The sequence below is a fragment of the Monodelphis domestica genome, chromosome 7 (genome assembly GCF_027887165.1).
Source record: "Monodelphis domestica isolate mMonDom1 chromosome 7, mMonDom1.pri, whole genome shotgun sequence".
Taxonomy (NCBI): Eukaryota; Metazoa; Chordata; class Mammalia; order Didelphimorphia; family Didelphidae; genus Monodelphis; species Monodelphis domestica.
Window position 1 is genome coordinate 57,181,355 of NC_077233.1, and position 15,466 is coordinate 57,196,820.

The 15,466-nt window shown below is 37.3% G+C and overlaps 1 protein-coding gene across 4 annotated transcripts in view; it reads right to left on the reverse strand.

Moving 5' to 3' along the window:
- NR2C2 (nuclear receptor subfamily 2 group C member 2) overlaps positions 1–15,466 on the reverse strand; it is a 137,700-nt gene that overhangs the window by 44,425 nt on the left and 77,809 nt on the right. For all 4 annotated transcript variants that reach the window (XR_008913429.1, XM_007500265.3, XM_007500266.3 and 1 more), the window contains one exon: positions 6,728–6,838. Coding sequence is in view for 3 of the 4 variants with exons in the window: in XM_007500265.3 (XP_007500327.1) it covers positions 6,728–6,838 (111 nt within the window). In the remaining variant the exon portion in view is untranslated. The remainder of the gene's footprint in view (positions 1–6,727; positions 6,839–15,466) is intronic.

The following is a 15,466-nucleotide window of genomic DNA, read 5'->3' on the forward strand; positions in this document are numbered from 1 at the left end:
GACATGGAAAAAAGAAGACCTCAGACCATGGGATGGAGAGGGCCTATAAAATGAAAGGGTCCCTGCGAAATGATTAAGATTAGAAAAAACAAAAGTGGATTAAAAAGCAAAAATCCAAACCAAACAACCTCAAGTATTAAAATTTGGTCTGATGAATGGTAGTTTTGAAGAAATTCATATCCTAAAATCAGATTCTAGTATATTTGAAGGGGATTGGCATTATCCCTAATTCTTCCCCACCACACATCTCTTACATTTTCTGATTGTGGAAGCCTACAGATCTCTTTTCCCCTCTAATTTACCCAAGATCTTCAACATTTTTCTGCACAGGCAATTTTAAGCTCCATCATCCAGAGACTGCCAGTCATGGTATCAATGCTTGATACCAAGCATACTGATATGGGCCCATCTTTATCCTCAATACCATACCCTACCTCCAAAACTTTATATTTTGTTACCTGCACCATCTGCCCCTAGCTCATTGGTGGCCCAGCATTTCAAAGTATCTTTAGCATCACTAGGAGCACATCATATGATTTCAAGGAGGTATGATTCCTGCTTTCCAGGTGCAAACATGGAGAAACATGTGGTTGCTGTATCTTAACAATTATTATTACTTTATTATTCTTGGGTTGAGTAGGTAGAAAGAACACAGGGAAGGGTGTAGGACAATATTTCTCTCTTTTGTAATTAAAGCAACACAAAAAAAAAATTGAAGTGATTTATTATCCTAGTTCATGTCAATGTAATTTTCTGTGTCAGGAGCATTTTACTTTGGCCTCAAGGATATGCTGATGCCATAAGTACAACCAAATGCTAGCAGTATAGTTTGAAAACCATATTTCTACAGCAGTTATACTGTTGTTCAATATTTTTTTAGTTATAGGGTTTCCTTGGCAAAAATCCTGGAAGTGGTTTGTCACTGCCTCTTTAGTTCATTTTACACATGAGGAAACTGAGCAAACAGGGTGACTTGCCCAGGGTCACACAGCTATTGTCTGAAGCCAAATTTGAACTTAGGAAGATTAGTCTTCCTGACTCTAGGTCCAGCAGTCTATCCATTGTGTGACCTAGCTGCCCCAATAGCAGTCAAATGATGGCCTCCAAGTCATTCTCTCTCTTTTCTCAAGTAGTTCAGTACCCAATTCTTAGTCTTCCTCTCTATCTTTTGGAGACCTCTAAGTGGAGTATATACATCAAAGGTCCTCTGAATAGTCTGATCTTCTAGCTCATTGATCTCCTTAACTTCCATGACCTCCATCTTTAATAATATACAGCTTTAAGGTTTGCAAAGCTTTTTACAAATTTAGTTCATTTTACCCTCACAACAATCCCAGTAGACAGATGCTATTATTATCACAGATGAAGAAAACCAAGGTAGACATAAAAGTTAAGTGACTTGCTCAGAATAACACAACTAATAAGTATCTGGACTTATTAAGAAGATTTAATAAGAAGCTGGATTTAAACTCGGGTCTTCCTGACTGATTTCATTACCTCTCTCTCACTAAGCTTTTGTTTCTCCTTGTTTATTGGCTGCTTCTCTGCTGCCTACAAACATGCCCATGTTTCTTCCATCCTCAGAACCCCTCACTTGATGCATCCATCCCTGCTAACTATTGTCCTACCTCTTCTGCTTTTTGTGGCTAAACTCCTTGAGACATTTTTCACAGAGGCCTTCACTTCCTCTCCTACAATCTGGCCTCACCATTCAACCACTACTGCTTTCCCCAAAGTTATCTCCCATCTCCTAGTTGCCTGATTTAAACAGCCTTTTCTCAGGCCTGCATTCTTGACCTCTCTCCACCGACAACACCAGTTCGTCTCCCTCTTTTCCTTATTGCTCTCTTCATTCTTTGTTTTCCTGACACTTCTCTCCCAGTTTGCCTCCCACCTATCTGACTGCTCCTCTGTCTCCCTTGCTGGACCTTCATCTGGTCATGCCAGATAACTCTGGGTCCTTCAGGGCTCTGGGCTGGGCCTTCTTCCCCTTCTACACCATTTTCACTTGGTGACTTCATCAGCTCTCGTGGATTCAATGATCATTCTATACTCTCCATTCTCCTTCTCTAGCCCTAGCTTCTTGGCTGACCTCTGGTTTCACATCTCCAAGTGCCTTTCAGATATCTTGAACCAGAAGTCCTTAGATATCTTAAATACAGTATGTCCCAAATGGAACTCATCCCTTTTCTTTCATAACCACATCCTCCTTCCAAACTTTGCTAGCATTGTTGAGGGCACCACTGTTCCTTCGATCTTGCCACCTAGGGGTTATCTAGAGTTTAAAGGGGAAAAAAAAAGAGTCAGGAGACCTGGGTTGAAATATCAGCTCCCTAACACATTCTGTATGAGCCTGGATGATCACTTAACATCTCTAAGCCACAGTTTTCTCAACTATAAAATGAGAGTGTTGGATTACATAGTCAGTAAGGCTTATTCCAGTTCAGGAAGCCTATGACTATGTTCTAGGACAAGAACCCCTTGTTTCTGTCTCTGACCCCCTATTGTTGGGATATAAAGAAAAGAACTTCATCAAAGGTAACCCCCTAAGTACCAACAACTAGGGAAAAGGGTATTTTTTAAAAGGAAAAAAAACAGCATTCAAAATTATATTAATGTTTAATAGCCACTCAAATATTTTTATTGTACATTAACACCAAAAAGGCAGCTTCATTGAACAGACTGCTTGCTAAGCACTAGAAGAGTCTAAGCAGCAAACTCTCCTTTTCAAACCCCCCTCGTACCCTCTGTTACAGTTTGGCTCACTGTAGTACTAATAAATGACAGTGACAGCCTTTTAACTACTTATGGCTATAGGCAAGGCTAGACAGTTTCATAATTCCCTGCTGGTCTAAAAGGTAGTGATTTTATGATGTGAAGATTTTTTCCAGGATGAACCACTCTAGTTCCTTCAAAACAACATTGTATAAATTCTTCAACATCTAGTGGAACTGTGAACAGATAAAATCATTCTGGAGATCAATATGGAACCAGGCTCATGGGGCCACAAAACTATGCCTATTCTTTAATCCAGTAATACCACTACTGGATCGGTGTTCCAAAAAGATAAGAGATAAGGGAAAAGGACATGTACCAAAATATTCTTAGCAGCTCTTTTTGCAGTGACAAAGAACTGGAAACTGAGGGGCTGCCCCATTACCCAGATGAACAAGTTGTGGTATTTGGTTGTAATGGAATACTATTGTGCCATAAGGTACAAAGAATAGGATAAGTTTAGAAAAATAAGGAAAGACATATTAACTGATACAAAATGATGTGAACAGAACCAGAAAAATGTAGACAGTAAAAGAAATATAGATTGATCAACTGTGAAGGACTAAACCATTATCAACAAAGCGAGTTTCCAAGAAAATGACAAAGGACTCATGATGAAAATGCTATCCATAGTCAAAAAAGAAACTGCTGGAATCTGAATGAAGATCAAAGCATGCTATCTTTTTATATTATTTTATATTATTTATGTTTTCTTCATGAGATTTCTATTGTATGTGTGATGTATATTTTCTACCATGACATGAGCAATATGGCAGTATGTATAACATGAAAGTAGGATATATAACCAGTATCAAACTATTCACCATCTTGTGGTGGGGAGAGAGTAGATTGGGAGAAAATATCAATTTTAAAATGTCAAAAAAATTGTCAAAAACTGTTTCTACATGTAACAGAAAAAAATAAAAAGATAAAAGATTCCTTTTGTTTCCCTTTGGTTATAGTCTAGTTCATTAAAGGACCTCCGATTTTTATTAATTCAGCCCAATTGTAAACCTTAAAATTTCTTAGACTTACAAATGTTGGAAATTTCACCATTGGGAAATTTCATACTTGAAAAATTTCCTATTGATAGTGGGAACTCTATTGGAATGTGAACCCCATTGGCATGGGAGGTTCCTCCTCCTCCCTTCTTAAGATTACTTTAGGACAGAAACCTTTTGCTGAACAATGGAAAGGCCTTTGACCTATGCTTAAGCATAGAACAGGAATTTCTTTGAGTCATGATTGATTTTAGAATTGATACAATAGAGTTACTTGGAATGACAGAACCAGGTCTTGGAAATTACAATCTCCACCCTACTCAGTCCTAACAGGATTTAGGAAGGGCTGCAGCATAGATCAAAATTTAATTATTCCAATCTCTACCCTACTCAGGGTAACAGGATTTAGGAATGGCTGTAGCAAAGGATCAAGATTTAATTATTTGAGAATATGACCTTCAACAGACATGTGCAAAGCCACAGACCTCTGGGCGGTCCTGGGTTAAGGTAGAGCCACCATTGGCACAGGGAAAACATGGACAGTGATTGGTAGATGTGAGAACTGAGGGGAGGGAACTTGGATGGTTTCCTTAAAGATAGAGGGGTCTGAGGACTGAGGGGGTGGGTTGGAGAGTTTTGGCTCTGAGTGGTTGGAGAGGTGCTCTGAGAAGCTTGCTCTGAAGGAAGCTGGAGGTGGAGGCCCCTGAGACTGTTTCTCCATTTTGGTCACGTGAGTAATAGGGACTGATCTCCTTTCTTTGCCCCAGCTATCTAAGGGCTTGGGCCTTTTGGCCCAGCCTAAACAGAAGGGGTATTTAAGCCCTATTCCCTTCTCTCCCTTCTCTCCCTTCTCTCCCCTCTCTTCCTCTCTCCCTCTCTCCCTCTTCCTCCCTCCCTCTCCCTCTCCCTCTCCCTCTCCCTCTCTCTCTCTCTCTCTCTCTAATACCTTTCTTCATCCTGTTTGTAATTAAACTCCATAAAAGGTTGACTGCTGACTTGAGTTTTCATTTAGGAATTACATAGCTGAATTCCTTGGTGACCTTAAATTAATATATATCAGTCTTTTAAAGTGATTTCCTTGTCACACAAGATTGATATAATTATCAGTTTCTTGGCAACTGAGTCATACTTTTGATTTACATAAAGTTTGCAGTCAACAAAATACTCTGGGCCCTTTTCTTATGATTTTTCTGTCAAGCCAGGTCTTGCCTAGACTAAATTTTTGAACTTCACATTTATCTAGGTAAACATTTGGCTGTTGGTTTCAGATTATTATTCTTCTTTAATGAGAAAATCTTGAATACTGATTCTGTGTTTCAACATATTACTTATCCTTCTTAACTTTGAAGCACCCAGAGATCTGATAAGTATACTTTCCATCTCTATACCCAAGCCACTGTCAGAAATACAGAATGTTACAACGTCAAGGAAAAAAGAAATCAATGGAATAAGCACTAGAGACCCTTCTTCAAATTGATATCAACATACTTGAGGAAGGTAATCTCAGTGATAAAACTATTTCATTAAAAAGGCCAAATTATGGAATATTTTTACTTTCAATTAGATTTCTGGTAAGAACTTGTTTGTAGAAACATGTAACAGGGAAGAAATTTTTGAGGCAGTCTTTCTCTGATAAATAACAAATGTTGGGAGGCCAATGGAAAACAGGTACATTGCTGCACTGTTACTAGAACTGTAAATTCCTCAAAATTTTTATTTAATTAAGAGTATTTTTCCAAGGTAACATGATTCAGAATTTTTCCCATCATTCTTCTCTCCCCTCTCCCAGAGCTGACAAGCAATTCCACTGGGTTTTACATTGTTCAAAGTCTGTTTCCATATTATTAATATTTGCAACAGAGTGATTATTTAAAGTCAATATTCCCAATAACATTCCCATTGAACCATGTGATCAATCATATGTTTTTCTTCTGTGTTTCTGTTCCTACAGTTCTTTCGCTGGATGTGGATAGTGTTCTTTCTCATAAACTCCTCTGGATTATCCTGTGTCATTGCATTGTTTCTCTAGTAGAAAACTCTATTACATTCGATTGTGTCATAATGTATCAGTCTCTGTGTACAATGTTCTCTTGGTTCTGCTCATCTTATAGAGCTATAAATTTGTCCAGCTGTTCTAGAAAGCAATTTGGAACTTTGCCACTGCAGCTACTAAATTGTCCATATTCTCCGACCTTGCAAAACCACAAAGTGAGCAAAGAAAGAGGAAAAGAACCTGCATGTACAAAAATATTTATAGCAGCTTTTTTTTTTGTTAGAAGCAAAAAAACTGGAAACCAAGGAGGCATCTACCTATCATAGAACACCTAAACAAATATCAATAGTATTAAAGGAAACTGGCAAAAACCTCCATAAAGTGATATTGAGTGAGGTGAGCAGAACTAGAAGAACAATTTATAAAATGACAACATTATAGAGAAAAACAACTTTGAAAAAAACTTTAGAATTCTGATCAATGAAGTGATAAACCTTCAATCCTGAAGACAGAATAAAGTATCTTACTTTGGCTAGAAGGAAATAGATATACTTAAAATGCAGAATGAGAAATATGACTTTGGACAGAGGCAATGTAGCAATTTTAATTGTAGGCTTTCTTTTACTTTAAAAAAATTCTTCATTGGGTCAGAAGAGGGACACAGTAGGGAAAGCAAAAATAATAAATGCTTCTGAAAAATAAAATTTAAATTTAAAGAAGACCCTCCCCCCATATTATGAATTATGAAGTTATACTGTCCTTGATCACCAAGAAGGGAATAGTCTAGTTAAATCTTTATCCTTGGGCTCTATCTAGAGAAGACAAAAATATAGAGAGAAGCACTGAAAAGGGGAAGATTGCCCCAGGTTTTATATATGTCACACATTCCTGCATGTGTGTGTGTGTGTGTGTGTGTGTGTGTGTGTGTGTGTGTGTGTGTTTGGAAGAAGCCAATTACCTGAATTCGTTGTGGTGAAGCAACTGAAGAATCTGTAGAGATTATCTGGATGCGCTGTGAGGGGCTGGTCATTACTGGAGATTCAGAAAGTGATGTCTGCACAGTCTGTACCTGTTAACAACCAAGAAATTGTTTCACTTTGTGTGAAGCACTGAAGTAGCCGAATCAAACAAGAATGAAAATGCATTGAAGGGTTTCATTCTTGACCCAAGCAGCCTGCCACTTCTCCACCCCCTTAAGTTTTAGAACAAAAATATTCTATTCATGTGCAGTAGGAAATATTTGAAATAATTCTATTAGATTATACGGAAGATAAATCTTTATGAATTTCAAACTGGTTAAACCATACAGGTATGCTATCAGAAAAATATGATCTCAAAACAACTCATTAAATGGTTTTAAAATGTTAGGAATAAAAAATAGACAACTGCCACCATAGTAACTTTCAGCTAATATCAGAAATCATTTTTCAGACCTGGGCACCTAAATTTTTTCACCAATTTTTGGTAGAAAATAGGAATAGTATAATCCTCATTCAACAGATTACTGATTTGACATGAAGCATGTTAACAGCTTTGTATGAGAAGGTAAAACAAATCTAACATTTAAAATAAATGATGTGGAGTCAGATGTCAAAGAAATGCTTAAACATGAGTCAAGAGCAGCTCTATGGGCAGAAGTTGTGGCAATCAATAAGAGAGGTCTGGGGCTTAAACTAATCTACACATAAAGCTATGAATTTTCCTGTGGATGATTAGCTGGCAACCAGTGTCAGCATCTCTTGAGCTGAATGAGCCTTTTCTTTCCTTTATATCTTTTCATATACCTTGTATCTCTCTCATGTTCCATCATCACATTGTATTGTTTTAGGCCACATACCCTTGCAGTAGACAACAAACTCTTCCGTTCATGAATGATGTCACATGAATCTTCCAATTTTCCACAGAATCCTGCATACTGTATTACACTTTATAAGAACTGATTAAGTACTGTGAATTTCAAAACTACTCAACCCTATTCAGACCATTCTTTAGAAGATGGGATTTAGCTATTTCCTGATCAATAACAATAGAGATACTTGGAATAACAGAATCAGGTCTCATGGAAACTACATTCTCCACCCTACTCAGGGTAACAAGATCAGGAAGGGCTGCAGCAAAACTCAAGATTTAATTATTTGAGAATATGGCCCTCAACAGACATGTGCAAAGGGGACAGCTCTCTGGGTGGTCCCGGGTGAAGCTAGAGCCACCATTGGCACAGGTGAGACACAGGAAGTGAGGTAGAGGACAGCTGAGGAGTTCTGGGGACTTCCTGTGTGAAGGAGAGGAGGTTGTTGGAGCCTGGTGCTTGGAGTGGAGGAGCCCACAGACTGTTTCTGCATTTTGGTCACATGAGTGATAGGGACTGATCTCTTTTCTTTGCCTCAGCTTGGGCCTTTGGCTCAGCCTAAGCAGAATGGGTATTTAAGCCCAATTTCCTTCTCTCCCCTTTCCCTCTCTCTCTCTCTCTCCCTCTAATACTTTTCTTCCTCCTGTTTGTAATTAAAACACCATAAAAAGGTTGACTGGTGACTTGAGTTTTCATTTAGAAATTATATAGCTGAATTCCTTGGTGACCTTAAATTAATATATATCAGTCTTTTAAAGTGATTTCCATATCACAGTACCCATTGTTTGCCAGGTTCTATTTGGGCTCTGAGAACAAAAAAGGAATAGGCCCTGACTGCTAGGAGCTTACTTTCTATTAGTGGAGACAACATGTACATATGTAAATACGTATGAATAACAACAAAGTAACTGATTTGGGGGAGGGAAGGATCAGAAAGGGCTCTATGAAAAAGGAGACACTAGAGCTGAGGAGGAAATAGAAGGAAATAAAGGATTCTACGATGTAGAAGCAAAGAAAAGGTTCATTCCAGGGGCAGTCAAAGCAAAAGGAAATAGAAGATGAATGTCAGGCAGAGTAAGTAAGATCGCTCTGGCTAGAGAGCAGCACCAGAAAAGGAGTGATGGTCTACAAGACTGGAAAGGGAAACTAGAGCCAGCTTGAGAAGGGTCTTCATGGCCAAAGTGAGCTTCTGTTTATATCTGATCCTAAAGACAACAAGGAGCCCCTGGAGTTTACTGATGAGTAGTACAGTGCTGTTCAAGATTTACATGTTAGGAGATTACTTTAGCAAGCATGAGAAGGATCAACTGGAATAGGGAAGAGAATGGATAGTGCTGGACGTGGAGTCAAAAAAGATGTCAAAAGTTCTTGCCTATGGGATATGCCATATAACTTTCCTGAATTTCAGTTTCCCCATCTGCAAAATGGGGCTAATAATCTTGTGCATGGGATTGTTATGAGGATCAAATGAGATAATCTATTTAAAGTGCTTAATACTATGTAAACATTAGCCTTTATATTTAATTACTATTTGTTTAATTTTCTCCATGTGATAATTATTTTTGGAAAGTAAAATCACATTAAAATAAAAGTTAATATAAATTCTGAATATCTTCCCATATATGTGGCTCTCATGAACAATTAATTTATATAATTAAATCCCTTGATTACTTTTCAGAAAAATGAGTTATGTTAAATTTAAATTTTTGCTAGCTTTATTTCTAATAACTAATAAAATATGGATGTAATTCTGACAGAGCATCTAATAACTCCTACTTAAAATTTATGATTTTGGAATGGAGCTATTGCTACTTTATAAATCAATCAGGTATTTTTTCATTCATATAAAATGTCAAGATGATTCTGAATTATGTACAAAATTGGTGGTTGAAACTGTCATCTTTACACAACCAGAGTTGTAAATTAATCAAGCTATACTTACCAAGTGACCATTATGATGCTCACTTGACTGCTTAGCTAGAGATAGGAATCAAGATTTTCCTAAAGATATTTCAATTCAATTCAATGAATGTGCCAACCTGAACCTCTAAATACATGTTGGGAACAAAGAGACAAAAATCAAAGTCTCTGCTTACAAGGAGCTTAAAATTCTGGTCTGTAAAACAGGAACACAGAGATTTAAACAGAAAATATATACAAAATTACTGAGAGAGGCCTGGATAAGAGAGTGCTAAAAATAATGGAGGGTCAATGAAAATTGTGAAGTCTTGAAATGCAATTAAGAGATCTCAAATAGTAGGGTGAGGTGGGAGGGCATTTTAGGGCTAGGGGTTTGTCCCTTTAAAGGCAAGGAAGCAGGAAATGGGATGTCATATACAAAGAATGAGTGGGGTAGTCTGGCTAGAATGTAAGATATGTGAAGGGACATACTATGAAATGAGTACAGAAAGATAAGCTGGATCCACATTGTGAAGCAGCTTGTACTGTCTGAGTTGTAAAATGTCTAAAACTGGTCTGCTGCACACATATTTCTCTTCAAACCCATTCTTCTAGCTTTCTTTCTGCCAACCATCCTTCCAGTCTCCTAGTTTTCTCCCTCTGAAGTTCTATTTCTCATCTCTGTATCTTTACCCTCTGCTCACCGAGCTTGGAAAGCCGCCCCCCCTCCCCCATCTATGCCTCAGAAAATTCTAGCTTCTTTCAAATCCTAGTGTAGGTGATGCCTCCTCTAATAAGAGGCCTTTATGTGTCCCTCTGGTCCCCCTTCACCACTCAACACTTTGAGAATACTTGGTGCTTATTCCCTGTATCTGCATTTCTAACCCATGTCCCTGTTGTCCCTGCTGTCACCTCCCAAGTAAAATGCAAGCTTTGGGAAGTAAGAAGATATTTTCTTTTTGATTCTATATCACTGTCAACTAGCCCAGCTAGTTAGTATTCAATAAATTCCTGTTAAACTTAAGCAAAGCTAATGGCAGGTAAACCATAAGCCCTACCAACTTTCCTTTGGGTTAATGGGCCCAAGTCCCTTCTGATTCTAAATCTAAAATCCTATACCTGTTTTGAAAAATAACCTCCATCAAGGCTAAAAAAATTAAATTAGGTTATTTTATATTTACTATTTTCCCTGGAACTGAACCTACTTCCAGGTCTTTAAGCTGAGCAGTTAATTTGATATAATCAATATTTACCTTAAGGTTGAATGTTGGTGTGGTAAAAAGACAACTGTGTTGGGTTAGAAAGTAAGGGTTCAGAAACAGTTTGATCACTCACTGATGGTACACTCCGGGGCAAACGACTTAATAGTATCTTTTCAAGTAGTGAGATTGGCCTAGAATCATGACTTACAGATTTAGAGCTAGAAGAGACCTTCTAGGTCATCCCATCAACTTTTTCATATTATAGTTGAAGAAACAAAGACCCAGAAAAATTGAGTGATTTTCCCAGGGTCCCACAAGATACTCAGCAATTTAGTAGAGTTGGGCTATGAACTGATTCTTCTGACTCCACATCTGGCTAACTCTCCCCCTTTCACACAGTCCTAAAAGGTGATTATTCTATTTAGGTAAAGAGCTTAGAGGATATGATATCTTTTAAAACACATACCTAGAAGGACTTGGGGGCTAAATTCTGAATAATTAGAGAGCTCCTTAATGGTTCCAATAAAGTTGGTGAGACAGTCTTAATTTGCCATGTTATTTCTAGGTTGATAGAATTGTATTAACAATCTATGGATATTAAATACTGAAATAGATCAAAGAGTTACATAATAACATTTTTTAAATGGAGGATTTTTGAAAGCAATGAGTCAAGGATGAAAGGATTTTAGAATTAGAAGTGTACTTAAAGATTATCTAGTCCAACCTGCTCACTTTTACAGGGGAGGAAATTGAGGCTAAGGTTGGTTAGTGAAGTGGCTTGCCCAAAGCCACAAGGGAAGTAAAAGGCAGAACTGAGAGTTCAACCTATAGTTTAAAAAAAAATAATTTTTTACCATGTAATAGCAAATTTCCATTCAAGTTTTCCTAAAGTATGATCAAATTTATCCCTCTCCCACTCTCCCCTTTCCCCTCTTAGTGCTAGCAAGCAATTTGATCTGGGTTATACATGTATTATCATGCAAAACATTTCAACATTATTCATTTTTGTGAGTAATCTCATAAAACCATAATGTCCCAATATAATCCCAAATAAACAATTGAAAAATCATGTGCTTTCATTTGCATTCTGATTCCAACAGTTCTTTCTCTGGAGGTGGATAGCATTCTTTGTCCTAAGTCCCTCAGAATGGTCCTGGATCATTGTATTGCTGATAGCAACTAAATCTATCACATTTGATCATTCCACAAAATCGCTGTTACTATATACAGTGTTCTTCTGGTTCTGCTTATTTCACTTTGCATCAGTTGACATAGATCTTTCCAGCTCTTTCTGAAATCATTCTGTTCATCATTCCTCACAGCACAATAGTGTTCCATCACTATCACATTCCACAATTTGTTCAGCCATTCCCAAGTTGATGGACATCCCTTCAATTTCCAATTCTTTGCCACCACAAAAAGAGAAGCTAGAAATATTTTTGTACAAGTAGGTCTTCCTTTTGTTAAAAAATTTCTTTGGGAGACAGACAGTAGTGGGATTACTGGATCAAAGGGCATGCACCAGTTTTAAAGCCCTTTGAGCTTAGTTCTAAATTGCCCCCAGAATGGCTGGATCAGTTCACAGCTTCACCGGCAATGCATTAGTGTCCCAATTTTGCCACATCCCCTCCAACATTTATCACTTTCCTTTACTATCAGATTGGCCAATCTGATAGGTATGAGGTGGTACCTCAGAGTTGTTTTAATCTGCATTTCTCTAATCATGAGGAATTTAGAATATTTTTTTCAAGACTATTGATAGCTTTGATTTCTTTATCTGAAAACTGTTTACTCATATCCTTTGAACATTTGTCAATTGGTGAATGACTTGTATCCTTATAAATTTGAGTTCTTTATATAGCTGAGAAATGGGACCTTTGCCAAGGAAATTTGTTATATAATTTTTTCCCAGTTTGTTGTTTCCCTTTTAACCTTGATTGCATTGGTTTTGTTTGTACAACCCCTTTTAAATTTAATGTAATCAAAATTATTCATTTTACATCTTGTAATGTTCTCTATTGTTTGGTGACAAATTCTTCCCTTCTTTGTAGATCTGACAGATAAACTATTCTATGTTCCCCTAATTTACTTATAATAATCACTTTATATGTCTAAATCATATACCCATTTTGATCTTATCTTGGTATAGGATGTGAGATATTGATATATATCTAATTTTTTGCCATACTATATTGTTTTCCAGTTTTCCCAGCAAATTTTGTCAAATAGTGAGTTCTTATCCCAAAAGCTGGGAACTTTGGGTTCATCAAACACTATCCCAACTATATTCCATTGATCCACTGTTCTATTTCTTAACCAGTACTAGATTATTGATGATTATGACTTTATAGTACAGTTTAAGAATTGGTACTGCTAGGCCAGCATCTTCCACATATTTTTTCATTAGTTCCTTTGACATTGTTGACCTTTTATTCTTCCAGATGAATTTTTTTTTTTAGTTCTATAAAATAGTTTTTTGGTAGTTTGTCCCATGGTTTCTGATTCTATATCCAATATACTTTCTACAATAGCACATTGATTCTAAATGCCTTGTGTAAAAATGGAGATTTGAACCCCAGACTTCAATCCCCAGAAGTCCTTGGCAGTTCCCAGAATTCCCTATAATCTCACCTGAGTCCTCACCCGAGTGCGAGATGACAATTTGTATTTAAACTGACTGTAATGCCTACTCCTTCTCTTCCAGTACTCAGAGACTGCAAGGATGTAGTGAGTAGACTAAGTGCAGGGGTTCTGAATTTGGCTAAATCAGCCATGGGCACGTGGCTTATTATTTTGTATCCTTGATTTCTAATCATCTTTAATAAACCTCTAAAAATATAATACTTTTAGTAGAGAAACTAATTTAACTGTTACACTTGGAATAATCTAAGCATGGATATTATTTGAAAGTTCCTTGACTGAAAAGTGTGCTTTCCATATGGTTCATGTGAATTTAGTACACTAAAATTTGGAAGAGAAGTCAACTCAAGGTTGACAAATTAGCTTTTTGGAGGAGATACCATAGTGATATAGATATATAAGGAAGGGGTGATTTTTGCAATTTTATATATTATATATATATGTATATATACATATAAAATGATGGGGAGCATGTCCTAAACGGAGAGGGCTAGAATATATGGGCTCAAGTCATTCTTACCAGTTACCATAGCCAGTCTCTTTATCTTGTGGTACCTCCAGCAAGAACCCAAGACCTTAAGTTGCAAAAATAGTTGCTGATCTCTTTTGGTGGAGAGTGTCTATACAGGGAATTTCCCATACCGATGAAATCACAGGTATAGATACACACACACACACACACACACACACACACACACACACACACACACCTTATAAGAAGATACTTTCTATAGTAGAGTTAGCCCCGACACTAGTGTGTCTCCTTGCTGTAATGCACAGATCCTCCTTGTTATGGCACATGCTCTCTTCCTCCTTCTGGTATCACATTGCTGTCTGTGTGCACATCCTATCCAAAGCTACTTCCAGCTATTAGGATGAGTCACAAGTAAAATGAAGGGGTTAGACTAGATGCTCTGTAGTCTCTGTTGGCTCTTTGGTACCATAATTGGGTAGCTAGGTGATGCAGTAGATAGAGCACCAGGCCTAAAGTCAGGAAGAACTAAGTTCAAATCTTACTCAGACACTTACTAGTGATGTGACCCTAGGCAAGTCATTTAACCTTGCTGGCCTCAGTTTCTTTATCTTTAAAATAAGCTGAAGAAGGAAATGGTAAACTACACTCCATTATCTTTGCCAAAATAAAACCAAATTGGGTCACAAAGAGTCAGGCATAACTGAAACAACTAAATAACAACTATAATTATTCTATGACTACCCCTGAAATAAGCTAACTTGTATTATATTATAAACTACTGATACCTGCCCAATATGTCTTATCCTTCCTAAGGGTTAGAGAATCATAAAATAAGAGTTGAGATGGATTTTGGAGTTCTCCTTGTCCACTCCCTTCCTTCGACAGATGAGAATGTTGAGGGCTAGAGATACTGCATCACTAGACCAGGGTCACATCGTCAGTGTCAGAGATGAGATGCCATCCAAGTCTTCTTGACTCCTAGTTCAACATTCTGTTCCAACTATTCATAGCTTGAGAACCATCCCATAATCCAAAGGAATAAATCTCCAATGTAAAATTTCTAACATTAGTAAAGAAAAGTAGGGAAGATATTTGTGGGCTTTTTACATGTCCCTCAAATTATACTACATTGACAACTTGTCCTATATAGGCAAAGTCAACTTTAGTCACATAATTATAAATGTTTTGATATGGTATAAAGAACACTGGAGTAGGAATCAGAGGAGTTAGAGGTTGTTGCTTAGTAGCTCTGTGATCTTGGGCAAATCACTTTTTCTGGGTCTCAGATCTCCTATCTTGAAAATGTGCACTCTGCCTCTTAAGATGATTATAAGGAATGGATATGAAAGAAGTATGAGGGCTCTAACTTAGATTATTCATTCTTTTACTTAAGTTTTGCAGTCAGATAGTTTGTATAAAGCACAAATATTTAATCCCTGACGTATTTAACAAAAAGAATTTGCTTAATAAAATTCTTAGAACTCACCCCCCCACCCCCCAAGAAAATCCTTTTGCTTAAAGTCAAGGCAGAATGTGGCATAGTATGTAGTAGAAAGAGCAGAAATGAAAACAGGGAAAGGATTTGGAGTCAGGAGAATTGGTTGAAAGTCTGGATGTTGTCACTTAGTTGAT